General features: G+C 43.6%; 1 protein-coding gene and 1 long non-coding RNA gene across 5 annotated transcripts in view; one reads left to right on the forward strand and one right to left on the reverse strand.

The window, feature by feature from the left end:
- Nucleotides 1-2528: 2528 nt before the first annotated feature.
- Nucleotides 2529-22120, reverse strand: part of Pla2g7 (phospholipase A2 group VII) — a 42257-nt gene continuing 22665 nt past the window's right edge. For 3 of the 4 annotated variants that reach the window (NM_001009353.1, XM_063266869.1, XM_006244606.5), the window contains 10 exons: nt 20505-20626; nt 19983-20127; nt 18094-18187; nt 16213-16281; nt 14726-14849; nt 12553-12666; nt 10951-11042; nt 8135-8305; nt 3373-3521; nt 2529-2891 (listed from right to left, as the gene is read on the reverse strand). In NM_001009353.1, the coding sequence (NP_001009353.1) occupies nt 2755-2891; nt 3373-3521; nt 8135-8305; nt 10951-11042; nt 12553-12666; nt 14726-14849; nt 16213-16281; nt 18094-18187; nt 19983-20127; nt 20505-20626 (1217 nt within the window). In that variant the 3' untranslated portion in view covers nt 2529-2754. Of the gene's footprint in view, nt 2892-3372; nt 3522-8134; nt 8306-10947; nt 11043-12552; nt 12667-14725; nt 14850-16212; nt 16282-18093; nt 18188-19982; nt 20128-20504; nt 20627-22120 lie in introns of those variants that run through there. The other variant, XM_063266870.1, reaches the window with a different exon arrangement.
- LOC134480345 (uncharacterized) lies at nt 8247-15014 on the forward strand. Its single transcript, XR_010054726.1, has 2 exons — nt 8247-8382; nt 14774-15014. It is a non-coding gene; the product is annotated as an uncharacterized LOC134480345 (long non-coding RNA).

Here is a 22120-nt window from a genome sequence, read left to right on the forward strand (position 1 = left end):
CATGTGCAGACCAATGAACAACTTTCAAGAGCTGACTCTCCATACACTACCTGGGTCGGGGGGATGGGATTCAGGTCGTCAGGTTACAACATGAAAAGCACTTTAAACGTGGAGTGCTTTCATGGAGTGCTTCTCTCTTTTCCTATGAGAAATGCCCAGTGTGCTAGTTTACTTGCTGAATTGTATGTAGCCCACTGGATGTTTTTCGTTTTTCTCCTTTGAGCATCCAAACTATAAAAGTATTACTAAATAAAACATCGTTTCAGCTACCACACGTAATCATTTTTAAAATTAAAAGGTATGCCCAGTGTGAATAGGCTGAGCGTCTGTGGATAAATATAGAAATATCAGCCCCTGCCGTCCCATGGAAACAGTGAATTGAGAATTACTCATTGAACGTTGAGTGTTTGCTGAGCATGGTGGTGTCTTTACACCCAGCATGCATGGAGCAGAGGCAGGCAGATCTCAGAGTTCTAAGCCAGCCTGGTCTACACGGTGAGCTCCAGGCTAACTGGGGTTATACCATGAAAGCTTGCTTTAAAAACATAACAAAACGTGGGTACTTTTTCAGTATGTGGAAAATGGAGAAGTTGCATTAAAAAGTACAGAAGACACTGGGGAGATGTCTCAGCAGTTAAAAGAGTGCCTGCTGCTTTTGAAATGGACCAGAGTTCAGTTCCAGGCACCCATGCAAGACAGCTCATTACCATCTGTAACTCTAGTTGCAGGAAACACACTGTCCTTTTCTGGCCTACAGCTGTACCTGCACGAGAAGTGGCAGGCACACTAGTATCTGTGCGTGTGCGCACACACACATACACCAACACACACTCTGACAAATACAGACACATGGAGACACAAGCACCCACTCTGACACAAACACACTCTCTCACACAGACACACATTCACTCTCATACATAGACAATGACACACACACAGACATACACAGACACACAGACACAGACTCATTGAGACAGAAGAATTCTTACAAAGTAATAATTGAAAAACCTGGATTGTCTTTGGGATATTTTGCAATAGACAGTTTGGCTGATATGGCGGAGTGTTAGAGGGAAAGAAGTTGCACCGTGGCCAATTAGAAAAGCCTTCAGTTTCGTGTGAAGGAATTTCACCTATTTAAAGACTACAAATGGTAACTGGAAAGGAGATGTCCGCCTTCTTAGTTTGAGTGACTGTGCACTAAGTGGTGGTAAATTAGAACACAGTTACCCACTAACCGGGCATGAGAAGGGTCAAGCCTTAAAACGGACAACCCTTGTTCACACTGGCCAAGCCAAGCCACACTCTGGAGACTCTGGCGATGCAACAGGACAGTACACCAGTACCTAACCAATGGACAGTCTACATTCCTGTGGCCCTCAGCAAACACACTCCTTTCCTATCCAGTTCTCAGATGTATACATATGTATATGCCTTGGAAAGGCTGGGGGAGATGAATTAGTAGGAGCAGCACTGCTAAGCAAGGGTGAGGGTATGAATCTGAACCTGTAGTTTTAAGGTAAAGTCAGGGGCAGGGGGACTTGTCTAAAATACCAGTGCTCTTCAGCGGGATAGGTGGCAGAGACGGGAAAATCCCTGGTAGTTCGAGGGCCAGTTAACCTGGTATATGCAGCACAGAAGAACCAAGACGATCTGACTCAGGGTGGAAGGATGTCATCTAACCTCCACATGTGTGCGATGACATGTGCACCGCATGCACATATGAATACATACGTGCATCTCCCCATGTGTGCACACATAGTACATACAGATGTTATAAGACCCCTTTTAAACTTCCACTTAGCTGTTAATCTTACAATGTCATCTCATATAGTTTTTTTTTTCAAGTCAGGGTTTTTCTGTGTATCCCTGGTTGTCTTATAACTCACTCCGTAGACCAGGCTGGCCTCGAACTCAGAGATCAGCCTGTCTTTGCCTCTTGAGTGCTAGGATAAAGGCCTGACGAGGCCATATAAATAAAACATCCAAATTTGGCTGAGAATTTTGAACATTTCCTTCACAGCCTTTGGGTTAATACGTCATGTGTCTGAGCGTGGATCCCTGACCTGCCTACTCACAGCACCTTCATTTAATAAACAGAACACACCAGAGATTAAAAACCTAAATTACTAACATTCACTCTATTGCCCCTCTACCAGACATTCTAAAAACCTCGCCCACATACCCTTTATCATCAATTGAAACAGGACAGCCTCACAGATCCTGCTTTAGGATGATGGGTTTGTGATCAGATCAGTGTATGCCTCTTACCTCAGCCAAAGGTGGTAGAGAAAGGCGAATGGATCCCACACAAGCTCTCGCTGCTCAGACTGAACTCTGCTCCTCAGAGCAGAGAGCCAAAGACAGGACAATCTAGTCTTACTGTTTAGTTTGCTGATCTGACATCATTTACAATGTGTTTTCTCTGGCATCGTTCCCACAAGAGACTTTAGTGTAAATGTAATATAAAAGTAGCTTTTCATTTGACACGTAAAGGACCAGCTTTGTAAAATTACAATTTAAACCAACAATTATTTTTTATGTTCTCTATTTTATTTTCCTTACATTTTTTTGGGGGGGAGGGGGGAATCTTAGGCCAGGCATTCATCACCATCTTATAGTACAGTGTACATTTACCAAATGCTTATTTGGGTAAATGACATTTCTCTCTCTCTCTCTCTCTCTCTCTCTCTCTCTCTCTCTCTCTCTCTCTCAACGTCACTCTGATTTTAAAAGGCAACTGTGTAACAAGCTCTTCTAATTCTGGTTGTGTGATCCGGGAGAACTCTGCAGAGCCGGGGACTGGGTGACTACATCAAAGGGTGACCCCGGGATGAGGTTCTCGTTCTCTCCCTCCACCAGACAGTCCCACTGATCAAAGTCTTTATGAAGTCCTATAAAAACAAAACAAAACAAAACAAACAAAAAAAACTGTTAATAATATTAAACAGTTGAGTGCCACTAGGTGGCACCATAGAGTCACAAATTACAGAATCATGACAGTGATGACAGAATTTCTAGGGGACAGGTTGCATATGCAAGCACAGAGCCTGCAAAGCAGACAAGCAAGTGCTGTACGTATCTCTACAGGGTACGTAATACTCTAGGATCCGTAGAAGGACTTCAACAAGTACATGTATATGATGTGCAATATGCACATACATAAACATATTAAACAATGCAATGCGACATAATTCACTTTTTGAAATGTTTCAAATTAATTCACTGCTTCCTCTACCAAAAACCAAGTGGGAACAGCTGCAATAAGACTGTGCTGAGTACTTATGAAATGACTTTCTATGCCAAGCGAATATAAAATGGCGTTGTCCTGAGAGCCCAGCAGCTTGAGTCACAGAAGAATGTGCCATTTCTTACCTAAATGTTTTTGTAAGAAAGCCAAGGAAGCCTTGTTGGTGAGGTCTATGGCAACTCTGGAGTCTATGTCTCCTTTCAGTGACAGCTTGTTTCCAATTATTTTGCCAGTTACAAAAGTCCCGTCAGCAAAATTCTGGTGCACTGAGCCCCTAAGAGAGAAAGATATTTATAAATCATGTGTGTGTATACATACATATGTATATGTATATATGTACGTGTGAACTTTTCTGGTCTCTGGCAGCAAATGCCTACTCATGCATGCGCATGGAAATGAAAATAAATATTTCAAAGACTCTCAAGTAATAATAGAACTCATTTTTCTGCTCTTTAAAACCTTGTTAATTCAGGGAGATGGGGGAAAAGGGATGCAGTTAGACTAGTTCCCTTTCACCCAGTTTCGGTTTCTACCCTCTATTTTCATAGTTTTAGTTATTTATAGCCAGTTGTGATCAAGCAACATTTACTGGAAAAATATGTATACATACACACACACACACACACACACACACACACACACACATATATATACACACACATATACACACACACATATATACACACACATACATACACACACACACACACACACACACACACACGCACACACACACACACACTTACAAAAAGGATTCTGTCTCTAACAGACCACTCTCGGCAAAATAGGGAAACAAAATGTACAATCTATCTGAAGGTCAAAAGCTGTTCATATAAGTATCCTAAAATATCTGTGCCCTGGTTTGTTTCTTGTTATGATAAACAGCACAAGCAAAAGCAATGTGAGGATGAAAGGGTTGGTTTCAGTTCCAGATTGCACACAGACCTTCACTGAGGGAAGGCAGGGCAACATCAAGACAGGAGCTGTGAGGCAGGAACAGAAGCAGAGCCCAACCTTGAAGGAATTCTGCTGACTGGCTTGCCCTCCCTGGCTTGCTAGCCAGTGCTCTTAACCACTGAGCCACAGAGTTCTTTTATTTTATTTTCACAGAAACAAGGAAAGTAACCAAAACTATGTATGTGTATGTGTGGTGTGTGTGTGTGCGTGTGTGTGTGTGTGTGTGTGTGCATGTGCGTGCGTGCGTGTGTGTGCATGTGCGCGTGTGTGTGTGCATGGTGCATGTGCGCGCGTGTGTGTGCATGTGCGTGCGTGTGTGTGTGCGTGTGTGTGCATGTGCGTGCGTGTGTGCGTGTGCGCGCACGTGCGTGTGTGTGTGTGCGTGTGTGTGCGTGTGTGTGTGCATGTGCGCGCGTGTGTGTGCATGGTGCATATGCGCGCGTGTGTGTGCGCGCGCGTGCGTGTGTGTGTGTGCATGTGTGTGCGTGTGTGTGCGCGTGTGTGTGCGCACGTGTGTGCGTGTGCGTGTGTGTGTGCGTATGTGTGTGCATGTGAGTGTATGTGTGTGCGTGTGCGAGTGTGTGTGCATGTGCGTGCATGTGTGTGTGCGCGTGTGTGTGAGCTGTGTGTGTGTGCGCGTGTGTATGCGCTGTGTGTGTGTGCGCGTGCGTGTGTGCGCGGGCGCGCGCGCGCGCGTGTGTGTGTGTGTGTGTGTGTGTGAGAGAGAGAGAGAGAGAGAGAGAGAGAGAGAATTTTCTTTCTCTTTTTCTCTTTCTCTTCCCCATTAGTTGGCTGAGCTGTATTTAATCTGGAATGCTGTGAATGTTGCAATAGGATAGCTGATGTGATGACTGTCATGACACTGGGCGACTATCAGGAGGTGTGCACATAGAATATGCATGACTGGATGAAGGAATGCTCCCCATCAAAGCAGGATCGTACAAGGTTTTGTTATATTATAGAGAATGGCTCATACTCAACAAAATGAATTGTTTATTTCTAGAATTTTCCCCAGTAAATGTCTCCTGATCACAACTGGCCATAAATAACTAAAACTATGAAAAGAGAATGTAGAAACCCAAACTATGGATAGAGGGGAACTAGTCTAAGTGCATCCTTTTTGCCTTTCCCTCTCTCCCTGAATTAACCAGGTTTTAAAGGGTAGAAGGATGAGTTCTAAGTTTGCTTGTGTCTTTTAAACATGTGTGTGCCTGCATGAGTGTGCATTTGCTGGCAGAGACCAGAAAGGTTCACTGGATCCCCTGGAGTTGGAGATGCAGGCCTTTGTAAGCAACCTGTCATGGGTCCAAAGTCCAGTCCTCTGCAAGAGCAGCAGCTGCTCTTAGCTGCTGGGCATCCCTCTAGCTCCATTTTGAATAATCTTGTTGTGAGTTTAAAGCCAGGAGAGGATATAGGCACATAGCTATTATTCAGGGCATCTCTTCACAGTGCTGTGGAATTTATAAGCTCATACATTCTTCCAACAGGTAGACACAAATGCTCTCGCTTTTTCTTTAAAGACTTTACACGGCCTACAGATGAACTACTGTCCCCCAATACTGTATGTATTGATGCTCAAATGAAAGAAGTCAATACCAACCTATATATTAAACTGCCATTATAAGCACCGTGTAATTAACAGCACTAAAAGAATTTTCATTTAAGTCTGGGGCTGGAGAGATGGCTCAGGGCTTAAGAGCACTTGCTCTTCTTGCAGATGACCTGGGTTTGATTCTCAGCACACAATCACCCATAACTCCATTTCCAGGGGGATCTGACACCCTCCTCTGGCATCTGCAGACACTGTAACATACTTGGTGCATGGAGAGACAAGCAGACAAAACGCTCATGTATCACATCAACCAAGAAAGAGGTCATGGATGGGTGGGGCAGAAGGTTTCCCAGAGGACTCTGGGGCGGTGCCACTATGATGAGCAAATAGGTGGTGGAGATATGGGACAGAGAAAAATGGCATGATTTGTGCAGTATGAAGAGAGGCACAAGTGGGGACTCGAGGGTAGAAAGGAACAGCCTGATGTGAGTGGCCAAAACTGCCACCTGAGGTCATGGTGAGGTTCTAGCCCAAACTGCCACCAGAACCATATCTGGGTCTGTGGTCCTGCATCAACAGGGGTCTCTGTTGATGTCCACGGCCCACGTTGACACCAAAGGTTACATAGCCATTCCTGGTCTAGGCTGCTGCCTGGGGGCCATGTTAATGTCTTGAGGACTGTACAGAGCTGGACCCTCCAGCTTTGGCACGCAGGAGAGCTGTCCTCACCCCTCACCTGGACAATGTGGTAGAGCTGACCCTGGTGGCAAGGTCTCCCAGGACAGTTGGAGGGCTGACTAACTCAGCTACCACTGAGGACCAGATCCAGGGCTTTGAGTTGGCTCATCCTAACATTTACCCCATCTATGAACTGCTGAAGTGCATGAAGGAGCAGGTCCTGCAGAACCAAAGCTCAGAATCTCCATCAACAAAGCAACCATGGGATATCTGACAGGCATCCTGGTGAGAATTCAGTATTGATGGTGTAGCAGAGGCCAGAGGCCTGAAACCAGACCAGTGACTCATTCCAACGAACATTCACAAGTAAAGCTGTTTGGGTAGAAGGTGTGCTGTGTGACACACTGTGACACAACACAGCTTCCACAGTGACATTTTTAAATTTTAATTTATTTTTATTTTTATTTCGGGGGGGCAGGCAGGTAGGGGAAGTTGCAAGGGCAGAGAGTAGATATGGAGGGTTGGGAAGATGAATGGGATTGGGGTGCATGATGTGAAAATCATAAAGAATCAATAGAAGTTTAAAAATTAAAGCTATTGATTATGTTTTGGTAAGCTTTTTGTGACCGGAGTGGTTATGGCACAGCACCAAGAAATCAATAGCCGACATTCATAACATCAGCAATTTATGTACTAAAGCGACGAGTTTTATCCTGGAAACTTTTGCTGCTTTAGATTACCAAACGGGTTTTTAGTTTCTTTTTAATTCTGAGATTAATAAAATTTTCTTATTGAAAGCAGGGTAAGCGCTATTTAAAACCCAAGCTTTTACATTGCATCCACGGATCCACATACCTCTTGACTCCAGAGAAGACACAACACAGTGACACATTACACATGCACAGTAATGTGGGTAGGGGGTTGGTCTAGGACTGCTGTGTAGTTGAATGCTAAATACTGGTCACCAAGATCTGGTTGCCCCCGATGAGATCCTCATGAACATCAAATGAAACTGTGTAAACCAGGCATCCCAAGTGATCCCTGATTGGTTAACAGAGATGCCTACAGCCTGGGCTGAGCAAAGGTTCCCTGGTCTTCAGATCTCAGGTGGTAACCACGGTAACCACAAAGGAGGAAGAGAGTAGGAGGAAGTCACCATGGAGTAGTTGGATCTTGAATGCATGACTACGAGGGCTGACCTGAGCAGGAGCAACACTGATGGAACATGGTAAAAAATATCTTGGGGATTCGAACAGGGAAGTAGATAAAATAGCATAGAGGGTTGATATCTCCCCAGCTCTCTCTGGTTCTTTAAGGCTTATTATAAATCTAAAAGGTCTCTGTGTCTTTTATTTGGGAAAAAATGATCTGAAATGGGGTAGAAACCCCTGTTAGAGATTTAAAGGCAACGAGAGGGTGTAGCATGCCCCCAAAATAATAAGTACCACAATAAATGTATTTCATTGGACTGTTGAGGTTATTTTCATTTTGTAACATTGTACAACGACCTAAAACGTTTACTTATAACTTTTTTTAAATAATTAAAGCTTCTTGATTCGCAAGAAAACAAAGCAAGCTTAAGAGTACTGAAGACAGACTACATTCTATGTATTAAAAATCTCACAACGGGTAGAGCCTTTCTGCAATGGCTTCCAGATGCTTCAGGTCCTAAATCGCCCTCCAAGCCATGGAGCACTCACTTGATCGTAATCATTTTCCTTTCCTTGTCAGGCTGGTAGAAGTTTTTCATTTTTGCAATGTCCTTTGGAGTCTGGAATTCGGCAGAGTTGATAAAGAAGAGAGGCTGAGGAACTCTGGAGTACAGCTCCTCACTCACGGGAAACATCCACGGATCAAGGGCAATCCCACATCTGCAGACATTGACAGTGACAGAGAATGACGGGTTACAGGCTAACCAGGAGAGGCCTTCCCTTCACACCACCTTAATGTAAGCATGCTGGGGGAAGCTACAATCAGCTTTGTAACACAGCTAAACTGGAATCACATGATTACGTTCCTTAGGAATCATAACGTAAAGAAAGCTATATCCTTAAAGTTTTTTCATATTCGTTTTGTCACATTTTTTTCAAAACATATTTAGATAAGTTGTGATTTCCTCAAAACTGATAAGCAGCAAGTTTTTCCTATTTCTTATGTGTTTCAAGACTCTGTGTGTGTGTGTGTGTGTGTGTGTGTGTGTGTGTGTGTGTGTGTGGTAGGGTGGTATGTGAGGATTCCCAGAAAGGCCAGCAATGGATGTTATATCTCTTGGAGCTGGAGTTATAGGTGGTTATAAGATGCCTGACATGGTGTTGGATGCTGAATAACAGTATGTGCTCTTAACTGCTGATTAATCTCTTCAACTTCTTTCCAGAGTCTTGGGTGCCTCGCAGCGTATGTGTTACACCTATTTCAGAGTAACATGATACCCCAGACACATAGGATTATATTTACAGGGCAAAATATGAAGCATACCATGTGAAAATATGATTTTGGAGACTGGAGCAATGGCTCAGTGCTTGAGTCTTTGGTGTTCTTGCAGAGGACCATACTAGGTGGCTCACAACTACCTGTAGCTCTATTTCGGGGAGCTCTGAGACCTTGAGCCTCCTTGGTCACACACACACACACACACACACACACACACACAGAGAGAGAGAGAGAGAGAGAGAGAGAGAGAGACAGAGATGCACATTCACATGATTGAAAATAATAAAAAAATTAAAAATCAAATTTTCTTCCTCCCACTGAGTCTGGTCCTGTATTCCCTAGACACACTGAAAACCCATGCATAAGCAAAGTGCATGACAGCAGAGAATGTCCTTATATTGAATGGAAACATCTCAAATGGTCCAGCCCAGTCTCTAGACAGACCATTCTATGTAAGACTAGGATGAGTCATTCAAGAAAGAAAATGTTTTTATGTTAGAAAACTGGGCTTCTGTCTGCCTTTTGCCCAAATAAATCTGTGATTTGGGATCTAGCCTCACCTGAGAGATGAAAGAAAAGAAAAGCTAAAAGCTAAAATTAAAAAAGAAAAATTCTTAGGGAAGATTGTAAAAATGGTGACATTATCATACACACATCACAGAAAAGACATAAAGATCAAATTACGAGTGAAAAGGTTAAATCCTTTACAGATAAATAAGGACAATGGAGGATGGGCAAGTACGGGTGAGAAAACTGTTTTTAAAATTGGATTATGGGCTGGAGAGTTAAGAGCACTTAAGAGTTATGAGCAGTTAAGAGCACTGACTGCTCTTCCAGAGGTCCTGAGTTCAATTCCCAGCACCCACATGGTGGCTCACAACCATCTGTAATGGGATCTGATGCCCTCTTCTGGTGTGTCTGAAGACAGTTACAGTGGACTCACATAAAATAAATCTTTAAATATCTTTATAAAAATTAGCTTACTAGGTAGCAGGATTCCCAATGTGTGCTCATGAATAGTTTGAGATGACCCTCTCTCCACTCCGCACATCTCCATTTAAACCCTAAATATCTCAGGCTCTATTATGCTCCCCACTCCTCTCCCGCAGAGCCTCTGCTTCACTGTTCAGGAGACCCTTTCTAGTTTCCTGGCCTCTGCACACATTCACTCCAATAGTGCTAAGATCCACATTCGAGAGAGACATATACTTGATCTATACAAAGAACTCAAAATAACTAAATAACAAGAAAACAACCCAAAAAAACAAAAAAACGAGATATGAATGGGCCAAAATGTACCAAACCAAGAGTTCTTGATAGGAAAAAAAAGGCTAATAAGTACTTTTAAAGGTATTCAACATCTTTAGCCATTATAGAAAATGCAGATTAGGATTTTGTTGGGAGGGCATTTCACCCAGTGAGACTCAACCAACGCCAGCAAAGGCTGGGGAAAGGGGCAGCCTTGTTCACTGTTGGTAGGGGTATGAACTGCTGCAGGCACTTTGGAAATCAATGTGGAGGCGACTCAAGAAGCTGAACATACCCCACCGTGTGACTCTACTAGTCCGCGGCATGCACCCAGAGGACTCTGTGTCCTACTCCAGAGATGCCTGTGCGTCCATGGATATTGCTGCTCTATCACCATAGCAAGGGAAAGGTTTTAGAAGTAGGACAAGTAAGTGGTTTCTGCCTAGGAAAATCTATAAACTTGCTGGAGCAAAGAACAGTAGCAAGGTGTGAGATGGAGAGATGGTTTAGAACCATCACCTCTCTGGGCAAGGATATGGGTTGAATTCCCAACATCCACATGACAGCCCACAGCTCTCTGTAAGTATAGTGACAGAGCATTGATGCTCTCTTCTGACCTCTTCCAGCAGAAAGCATGCACAACGGCGCACATACATAGAAGCAGGCAAAATGTTCACATATGTAAAATGAAACCAACAGATATAAAAGACAGTAGGATTTATAAACCCAAAAGATCCCTTAATCACTGGAATTTCAGAAAACCGGTTAACTGTCGTGTGTTACCCGTGCCCTCTCTCCCAGTCGTCTTCAGTTCTTTTGCTTTGTCTTATTCTCTTACCTGAATCTCTGGTCTTCACTTAGGGCTTGAAAAACTGTTGCTCCTCCAAAAGAATGCCCCATCACAGCTATTTTAGTCTCATCGATAGAATCCTGGGTAAAAAGGCAGGAGAGCGAGTTGCTATCTCACTTGGCATTAGAGCAGTACATTAAATAATTCTGAAAATAATGTACCATCATTATTCACTTCACAAGTCTGGGTAAATACCTTGATGACTTACAACATAAGACACACACACACTCAGAGATGAACTTATCGGTCTTTATCACCTACACCCAAAACTCACGCTCTCTGATTCTAAGCCCCCTTGCTGAGTTCTGTCTCACTTTATCCCATGATTATCAGGTCATTTATTCTAAGCATATTTCTTGAATATCTGTCTTATCAGACACTGTAGTCTCATTTTTGGTGAGCTCACAGTTTATTGTGGAAGAAAATGATAGCGATTTTTGATACTATGCAATGCACACAACATAACACCCCGAGACCAAGGAGCACTATGGTAAGATGACAGCCAACCGAGGCTCTGCAAAAGTCTGGGGGGCTTCTCAGAGGAGGTGATGTCTGACTTGAGTGTTGAAGATTCGACAGGGGTTAGTGAAGTGAAAAGGAAGTATTTGTGCCAGGCTAAAGGAACATATATAGAAGGAGGTGTCTTGTTGAGCATCACCTCTCGGTTGTATCTAGAGAAGAAACCATCATCTTATCCTCAAGTCAAACTACTTCTAGTTCCCTCTGCACTGTGCTTTCTAACCCTTGACTCAAGCCATTCACACTTACAAACACAGTTACAAACACACTTACAATGCCCCCCCCCATGTCATTCAAAGCATTTGGCCAACTCTTTCAAGAGCAAGCTTAAAATGATGCCATCATTATTCAATAAACTATACCGCCCTTGAATGCATGAAGTTAAACCATGAAATTGTTGTTTCCAGCTCACGTGGCAGTGTTTATTTACATACAGTTCAACCTGGTGCAGGTCTCACTGCTGACTGCTTTGCGTGATTGTGAACGTGTTTGTGTGTGTGTGTGTGTGTGTGCGTGTGTGCGTGTGTGTGTGTGTGTGCGTGCGCGCGCGCCCATTTTAGTTCAGTTTTATTTCTCTTGCTGTGATAAAATATCCTGGAATAAGAAGTCAAAGTAGATGGGAGAGGGGTTATTTGAGCTCATAATTCCATGTTCATAGTCCATGATGGCATGAAAGTCAAGATGGAAGGTTATTAAAACAGTCATAGTGCATCAACAATCAATGGCAGAGAGAGAAATTAATATATGAATGATTTACCTGACCGGTAGCTTGTTTGGCTTGTGCTCAGCTATTCAGGACCTCCTGCCTAAGGATTAGTGCTGCCCACAGTGGGCTGGGTCTTACCCCATCAATTACCTTAAGACAGTCCGCTACAAGCATAACCACAGAACAACCCGATGTAGACCACTGAGACTCTCTTCCTAGGTGATTCTAAATTTCGTGACGTTGACAGTCAAAGCCATCTATCACAAAGCCTTTTATCATGTACCTTGCAATGCAGCAGAAAAGAAGCTTAAAAAAAATTATACAGAAACACAGTCCAAGGAAGAAAGAGCTCTGTTAAAACTCACCTTCAGCTGTTTCATATCAAAAGGTAAACCTAGTACATTCTCTTTTGGGTTTCCATGTTCAATGTCAAGAATTGCACTGAGAGCCTTGGAACATTCTTTTGCTCTCTGCCGAACCTAATACAATAATTAGAAGGAAAATGTAAGCTATTGTAACACCTTAATGTTTGTGTAGAGTTGCCTGTGGGAGAAATGGTTAGTTACACACTACAAACATCTCATCAAAAAGTGAAGAAAATACAGGTAGTGTTGTAACTGAGGGTTCCAGCTTGGGCACCAGCTACAGCTAGGCTCAGCTCACCTCTGGCTTACCCACCATGTGAATTCTTTAAACTTCTATTTATTGCATGGTAATGGTGGGGACAATATGAACAAAGTCTATCTATCCCAGAGAAAATGCCAGCAGACCAAAGAAATTATTCCAGCTAATTTCCAAGCCTAGCTTGGTGAACCAGTAAATTTATTAGGGTCAATTGTGTGTGTGTGTGTGTGTGTGTGTGTGTGTGTGTGTGTGTGTGTGTGTGTGTGTGTGTGTGTTGGCTCGAAAGCTACATCCTTTAAGCTGTAAAACAGTCTTTTGAGCAATAAATGCCTCCTGCCTATGTAACCTCAGGGGAGGACCTTGTGAATCTTTAACTTTCTGAGCTTCCCTGGGTCTACATTCCCTTTGGAAAGGAAGATTTCCTAGTGCACAATAGCCTACTTCAGTGAAATGTGTGTGGGTTTAACTACCATGCCACATCTATCAAGCCTAAGATAAAGAAGTAACTGGTATACTTTATCTCAAGTAATCATTCCAATGACCACAAAAGACAGATACTGTTATTTACTATTGTGTAATACATCACAGTGCAATATTTGCTTGTCCAGGGTCTTCTCACTACCAAGTAATGGAGCCAACACCCACAGATGAGTAGATTTGAAGGCCTATACACTTCTTTGAGAAAGGGAGGGGACACCGTCGCATTAAGTTGCTCTGAATTTCCTGGAACTCACTATTTACACCAAGATGGTCTCACACTCACAGAAGTCTGCCTGCTTCTGCTTCCCGAGTTCTGGGATCAAAGGTGTATATCACGATACCTGGGCAAGACCTGTACATTAAAGACCATTGCATGTTATTGCTCCAAAATCCCTTTAATAAAGCTTCTAGGGTTGGACATCTATTCATCCTGTGTATAGCCCAATCGTCATCAGAGAAGCTTCCTCTTGCAGCTGATGGGAGCAGATGCAGAGACCCACAGACAAACATTAGGAGGACAGAGAGCTCAAATTGGAGACTTCCATCTGGTCCCTCCCTTTGGAGCTCAGGAAACCCTGAATAAGATTGTATATAATGTATATATGTGTGTGTGTATATATATACATATATATATTCAAGCTAAAACTGTATGCATATATGCATGTATATGCATATATATCAAGCTAACAACCACAACATGCATATATATGTATATATACATATATACATGTACAGCTATAGCATACATATATGTGTATATATACATATATATGCATATACTATATATGTATATACATATGTACAACCATAACATACATATAAATATCTCTCTCTCTCTCTCAACTATAACATGCATATACATTTGTATGTATGTTACAGTTGTTAGTGTGATGTTTTTGTGGGAGTGGGCATGTCTCTGACTCCTTTGCCAGCTCTTGAGAATCTTTTCCTCCCACTGGCTTGCCTTGTCCATATTACCATGTTAAAGTAAATAACTTGAGGGTCCGTGCCTAGTTGTCATATTATAACTTGTTTTCGTGGTGTTAATTTTATGTCCCTGGGAGGCCTACTCTTTTCTCACAAGAAATGGAGGAGGAGTGGATCTTGCAGAGAGGGGAAGTAGAAGAGGGACTATGAGGAGTGGAGAGGGGGAAAAGACTAAATCAAAGAAGAAAAAAAGAAAGCATGTTCATCTATTTTCTATTGGCTTTGAGATTCAAAAAACTAGACACTTTAACAGAAGAGAATTCTCAATACCATTGTCATTTCCAAGAGTAATTCTGTGAAACAGACCTCTCAATAAAAGGAATTTTCAGCACTCAAGAGTCTTCTGACAGAACTTAGGGATAAGCAGAAGAGCTAATGGTTTTAACAAAGGCTGTCCTTTTCTTTGTGCTCGAAGGCCGCCATGTCCCTTCTCTCACTGAAATATACCTGCTCTTTCCGAGCTCTTTCCGACTCCTCTTGTTTTATCTTTTTCAGGTAAAACCAAGACCTGTTTTCCATTTTCGCAGCTGCCTGGTCTTCAAAATAGTAAGTTGCGGATGCAGATCCGTCTCTACGACACACACAGATTTAATTACAGCCCATTCCCCCTGGATTGTCTTTCCCAGCGCCACCCTTGATATTTTCCTCTCATCTGTTGACTTCCTTTCCTCTTCCACTGTACTTTCCCCCCACAAATAAAAGAGGACCCCAAAGGAGGGTACGTGGAAACCATCAATCTGTCCACTGTCAAGTGACTTGCAAATAGTCCTTCCATTTATCCAATCCCAGGAGGCAACATTGGGATCATGTTCGAGAGCCATTCTCATGGGTTGGAGACCTGGCTCAGGATAAACTGTTTGCCTAATACATGCAGTGTCGTTTCCAATCCCATGTGCCATGGAAATAATACAGAACAGAATGGAAAATAACACAACAGCTCTCTAATATCACATTCCTGCATTGCCACCTAATAGCTGTCTGACTTTGGGCAGATTACCTTCGTACCTTCATTTTTATCCTGTGTGAAATGAATAAAATAAGTACCTCATAGGGTTGTTACAAATTCTAAAACGTAGGGCACCTGGATCGTGCCACCAGAGGTATTGTCATGGAATGGACAAGGTTGAGAGTATCCAAACCTTGGCAATCTCAACATTTGATAATATAATCTCATCCTGAGACTGGCAGGATGAACGCCCTCCCTGTTTCCGTGCCTGCCTCAGAGCACCTAATCAGGAGATGCCCAACAAGGTGGTCGTAAGTATTCAGTCACATAGCAGAGCACCTGGAAGGCCTCACCATGATAAGGAGGCATCTCAGTACCTTAGCTTTCAGCCAATGACCTTCTTCCACCCTGGAAAAACTATATAACCCGTGGTTCACCCCTGAATAAAGGGTATGTGTTCAAACCTGCCCCCAGTAAAGAAATAAGAACAAGCTAAGATCATCGGAGACACCCTTAGTCCAAAAGGGCTGTAACACTACAATCCTCGGAGAAGGTCTTCTCCCTCCCCAACTCCTCAGCCCTCCTTCACCCTCCCTGGTCCAAGCCTGGTATACAGTGGTGCCCCAGAGGGAAGAGGCAGACCTTGAACCCCACCTATTCCAGACTTCCTGGCTTCTCCGAGCTGGTGTGCTGCAGCACCCAGGCACCCAAAGAGGAGAAACAGAAACAGAATGGCACTAAAGAACTGAGACAGTGTGTCTGAAAACTTGCAGCTTAGTCCGCGCAGAACTTCACTGATCTCAGAACATGAACTATTTTAAAGGTCTTGACAATGCGGCTCATTGTCTTTTGTTCCCACCATTTAAAATTCCACCCATGGCTTTTTCGAGCTTACAGAAGAAGAGCTACAGGTTTAGTGAGGGATGTTAACATGGTTTTCACGTTGTCTTTTTTTGTTTGTTTGTAGTTGACATACACGGAAACATACCTATGTTCCACAGTGGCCACTATAAACCCATAGGATGCCAAAGCAGCGCCAATAGCAGAATAAATTGTCCTGAAAATCAAAATGCAGAAAACATCACAACTACCCACCATGATTATAAACCTAAGCCCAGTAAAGAAATGGGGAACACGGAGCCCATTATGCCCTGCACACTGGAGCGCTCTCATCTTCAGAGAGCTTACCCCTTAGGAGGCTACTGGCATCTAATGACTAGATATGATACTGCTATGCATCCGACAGTACAGCAGATAGGGCCTCTAAAGCAAGCCGTTATCCGGTCTAAACCGTCAAGAATCCTAGTTTAACGAAAGAGTGACTATGAATAAAGAAGCTGAGTTAATGTTACAGTGATTACAAATCATGAATTTTGAGAGTTGATGCAGATCCATCTATGCACATGCACATGCATGCACGCGCACATACACACACACGCACACACACACACACAGAGGGTGGGTTATCTATTCATCTCCATTCCTCACCTGACCATCTTCCTCAGCTCCATTCTTGACTTTCCTCTTACCTATTGATTTCCCTTCCATACACTTTTTTTTTTTTTTATAACAGAGGACCATAGGAAGTGCCAGGAAAGGACCTGATTGTCCACTGCCTAGTGACACTGAAAAATCCCTTCCATTATCACAATCCCAGAAGGCAATGTGGGAACATAGCAAAAAGCCGTTCTCATGAGCTGGGGTCCCAACTCAGTGGTAAAGCGATTTGAACTTAAGTTTGCTTTTTTTTTTAAATCTTTGTCACGTCTTAGCTACATGATTTTTAGATAGTCATTCAGTTTTGTTATTTCTTATAAAATAGAGCTAAAAGCAAAGGCTTACACTTAGTATAGAGGAGGCAAGGGTTTCTTTTTTAAGATTTAAAATGTTTTATTTTTGTGTATACGTGTATGTGCATGTGTGTGCAAGTACCTGTGGAGGCCAGTAGAGGGCACTGTAGCCCATGAAGCTAGAATCACAGGTAGTTGAGGGCTACCTGAGATGGCTGCTGGGATATGAGTGTGGGTTCTCTTTCAGAGAGAGTACTTCTATAATCACGGAACCATCTCCACATCTCCAGATAATAAAGTTCTGACAAGGTGATGCATGTACGGAAGCAGTATATAGGAAGGTAGGCCAAGCTCTGCCACTTCCTAGCTGCTTGTCCTGCGTCCAGCCCTTGAGCCTTCTCTTTGTCTATGAAAGGTGGTCCTCACTGAGGGCGAGTGAGTGCAGGTACCTTCAGTGCCTTGCACCTATTTACAGCAGCGTGTGACTACTTGCTTAGCGTTACAGGAAATGATCAAACTGTGAGAGGAAGCTAAATGACTGTGTGCTCAAAATACAGATAACTCCAGGGCAAACCACAACACACACTCACTCCACATAGCCATTCCCTACCTCTTTCTCCCACCGCGTATTCCATGGTCAATGGAGGACTACAAAAGGGTTGTCTAGGAACTGACACCTACTGCAGAGGGCACAGGAAGGGATGTGGTCTACTGCAGAGATTCAAAGACCCGCCCATCTGCAGCTCTCTGAGAAAGACAACATCTCAACTCTGCTGTTACAGTCACTGATAATACGGAAACTGACCGGGTGCTGGCTAGATCTGGTTCTCGAATCCCCATTTGCCAACCATTAGTGCAGCAGAAATCAGATAATTTTCCAGACTATAGTTACAGTGTCAAAGACAATGCTCTTCAGTGTAGACACTCCCCACCTTCCCAGCAGTGCCACAGTCCATTCTTAGGGAACCTCAAATGTCCTGCATGGGCCAACACCACATTCTAGAATCTGATTTTTTTAAAGACATGGATCTAGTCGGTGACAGCTTAGAACTAACACTGTCTTGTCTCCCAACCGTTACCTGAAGGCTCCGAGACCGTGAGAAAAGATAATTAGTGGGTATTTTTCTCCAGTCCGCAAAGGAAAATTCCAGCTTGCAGGAGCTGTCAGAGAACCTAGGCAATAGGGGAAGGCAAATCAGTGTTTCCTCTCACTTGAATGCTGCCAGTTCATTGAATTTACATCTCCTGAGCACAGATCCCCAAACCGTGGCGTTTTAACTATGACTTTACAAATTAGTACACTCATTTTAAGAGCCAGATACTAGATACTCACCAACCAGGGGCTTCCATTTATTTCTCCATAAGCTTGTCAATCATCAGACCTCACTGCCTCTGAGCTCACAGGGGAGAGATTTCCCTACCTATAGGTATATTCTGGGAGCGCACTAATTATTACCAATTTGAGATTTTTGAAATAACGTTGAACATTTAATTTTAAAACTAACCGTCCAGTAAATGTAGACCATTGTGCTGAGAACCAGGGCCTGAGAACTAGACACCCATCCCATGATGCATCATGGTCCAGACAAAGATGGAGGGACTGTGACTCGACACACCAGAGGGAGCTTTTCCTGAGACTTGACACTGGCTAGTTATGAGCCTCAGGTATGGTCCTCAGAGTCTGCCAGTTTAGGATTGATTCGTCCTCTATAAAATGGAGGGAGGGATTATGATCTTTGATAGTTTCAGTGAAACTTCTGCCTAATTAGGTTTTATATATAAAGTGCTTAGGAAACAGCTCAAAGTCAGAAAACATTGCCTCCCTTCATCCATGTCTAACTTGTTTTCATTATTGTTATGATCATTTGTATGCTATTATCTTATTGCAAACAAAAATGAGGTCATGAAGACTGACCGAGACGGGTGCTATGGAAGTGACTTGTAAGTCGCTCTACACTGCACAGTTGTATTTTCTACTGTAGGATACCTTCCCTTTCTAAAGCAGTTTCTGTGAAAACCCTAAGAGAAGTTTAGAATGAATTCCCGAAGCTGACAACGCTGAAGGATGACTTTGAAGGTGTAAACAGCATAGGCTCAAATTCACACCTGATCTAGAGGACGTTAGGAACGGGAAGTCTCCCTTGGTGTAATGCAGACATAGTAAGTGATGACTACTGAAGACTGTAGGAGAGAAGTGGGTCCTTTGGGAATGGGGGATGGGCACGAGGTAAGTAAGGTCTCTTCTTGTGATGAGTGAAAGTTAGCTGCCAGCTCGGCATCTATTTTCTATTTGGCTCTGACACAAAATATATTGGGCAACCAGTGGTCCCACCAGGTAATTTGCTACCCTGACCATGTCGTGCCTTCCACCACAGGGTAGAAGAAAGGAAACTGAGGATCAGGCATAAGGTGGTGCTAAGGCAAGTCTCACATCCCCGTCCTATCCCATTACAATCAGAATGTGTAACGATAAAGTATCCTTGCTTCTCTCAGTGTTGCCCAGTTCTGTAAGAAATCCTGTCTTTCTGGCTAGGGACATCACTCAACTGGGAAAGTGTTTGCCTTGCATGTGGTGGTATAAAAACGTCAGGCACATAACTGTAAGCCCAGTGCTGAGGAGTCTGAGCTCTGGAGCTTGCTGGTGCGCTAGCAAAGCCTAACTGGTGAGCCCCAGGCTACTGACAGAACCTGCCACATAGGAAGTGGGGGTGGGGGGGGACTATGTTTCTGAGAAATAACACCTCCGATTGTCCTCTGGCTTCCATATAAATGTACAATTGTGTGTGTAAAAACACACCCATACACAGTTAAAAAAGAAAAGAAATCCCACCCTTACCATCTTAGAAAACCAACCTCAGCCTTCCTACTCGTAACTCTTGTTTCTAATATATATTCATGTGCAAATATATATATGCAAATACAGATAGATAGGCATAAAACTTCACACCAGGACCAACAGAAATCTTACCATATAAGAGGCGCAAAATGTTGCCTACAAAAGTAGGTGTTCCGAGAAATTTACTAAGACCCCAAAAATATTCTATGTTTGGGACCCAAACAGTGTCATGAGGACCTTGATCTTGAGCTGGGTAGTACAAACGCAAGAAGATGCTCTGTTGGGAAAAGAAACAAACAGAGTCTCAGTCGAATGCAGCTGGGAAATGCAGTGTTGTCGCTATTTTATTACCAGGGCCCAGATCCCTATCTTCCCCTGAAAGGTCTAGGGAAGTGTTCACGCAGCTGGGTGGCTGAATATAACCACAAAAGAGTGGTTTGAGTGGAAGGAAAACCTAAGAGAGAATAAAATTCACTGGTAAATTGATCAGGAGACAGTAGGCGGGTGAGGAATGGCACAGTAGCAGACGCTGTTGCAACAGGAATGGTCAATAAGTCATCCTCAGGAGACTGCAGGGTCATGCTACCACCCGTGCTAGATGGAAAGCAAGGGCAAGCCCTTAGGATTGAAGGAGAAGGAGAAGTGGGGCCTTACCTCATTCCCATAACCGAACATCATGTCTGTACAGCCGACAGGGTAAGATCCATTTCCTTTGGGGATTTTACAACGGCCAGCGCTGACAGCAGACATCACCGATTGGAGCTTATGAAACATTACTGAAAAATAGGTTCATGTGATTTCATGTCAACGCATGGCAGCCACCAGTCCACCTAAGACGAGGTGCTTAGAATTCTAAGGCAATGAAGTTCCTAGCTTCTGACCTCTCGTGTGTGTGTGTGTGTGTGTGTGTGTGTGTGTGTGTGTGTGTGTGTGTGAATGTGCTTCCATTTCTGCATGTGACTGTGGAGGCCAAAGGTCTAGCCTATGTTTTCTGTCTTCTTCAGTTGCTCTCCACCTCATTCGTTGGTGACAGAATCTCACTGAACCTGGAGTTCATTGCTGGGTCACGAGCCAATGAGCTCCATGGGTTCAACTGCTTCTGCCTCCCCAGCACTGGGGGTTGGAGACAGACACCCAGATTGTACATGGGTGCTGTCCACCTGAACTCGCATCCTCATACTTGTGGGATGAGCACATTCCTGACCGAGTCACTTCCCCAGCACCCTCTCATTTCTCACCCTACTCAAGGGCCTGCTTTGTATGGGAGTAGACATGCATCTTCTGGCAAGACGTTTGGGGTGTCACCAAAGAGACTTGATCCAAATTCTATTTCTATACAAGGTGTATGAAAAGTGAGTTATATCTGTTTGTTTTCTGTGTTGAATATGGACTTCATCTCACACTTCAGTGCTGTGTGTGTGTGTGTGTGTGTGTGTGTGTGTGTGTGTGTGTGTGTAGACAGGGTTTCTCTGTGTAGCCCTGGTTGTCCTGAAACTTACTCTGTAGACCAGACACTTCTTGTGCATCTGGACCTGACATCTGTCCACACCACAGTATTGTAAAGACAATGGTCCAAGATGACTCTAAATAACCATTTCCCAAACCCCTCCTCTCACTCTTGAACTGTCCAGTTCTACCCCAAACCCCAGAATTCTTTTATCTGATGAATTCCAGGCTGGAACTCTGAGAGGTAAATTTGTTTTTAATTTGGAATAATCTGGACCCCAGACATAATCATTTCTTCTTCAGAATCAGGAATTCTGTATGTGTGGAATAGTTCACAGTGCCAAGAATGATAACAGCTACTCAGGAGCTGGCCCATCTAGTCTAAACACAGCTGCTGACACACCGGGCTCAAGATAAATATGTGGGAATGGGGGCGGAACTAAGCTGAAACAGCGCCAACCTCTTTGGTCCTCCATTCAGATCCACTGCACGTGTTCTTTGACCTGTCCACTCCTGTCTGAAGCCCAAACCCTTCCATATCTCCACAGCCTGCCTCCTTTCTAGACCGCAATCACATCACGACTTAATTTTAGTTGTTGGGTTCCAATAAACAACACATACAGAGTCCTGATACACTGAGCTGGCCCACACTGTCCACTTGATTGAACTGTGGGAGTCAATCACGCAGCAGCGCAGGCTTTGCCAAACACCCAGAGCTATGTGAGGTGTGACACCAGCATCAACACACATCACTGCTCAGCAAGTCTTGGCAACCATCTTATCACACCCTCCACTGCTGACTCATTGAAGTCCCGAACAGTGAC

The sequence above is a fragment of the Rattus norvegicus genome, chromosome 9, assembly GCF_036323735.1.
Source record: "Rattus norvegicus strain BN/NHsdMcwi chromosome 9, GRCr8, whole genome shotgun sequence".
Lineage (NCBI taxonomy): Eukaryota > Metazoa > Chordata > Mammalia > Rodentia > Muridae > Rattus > Rattus norvegicus.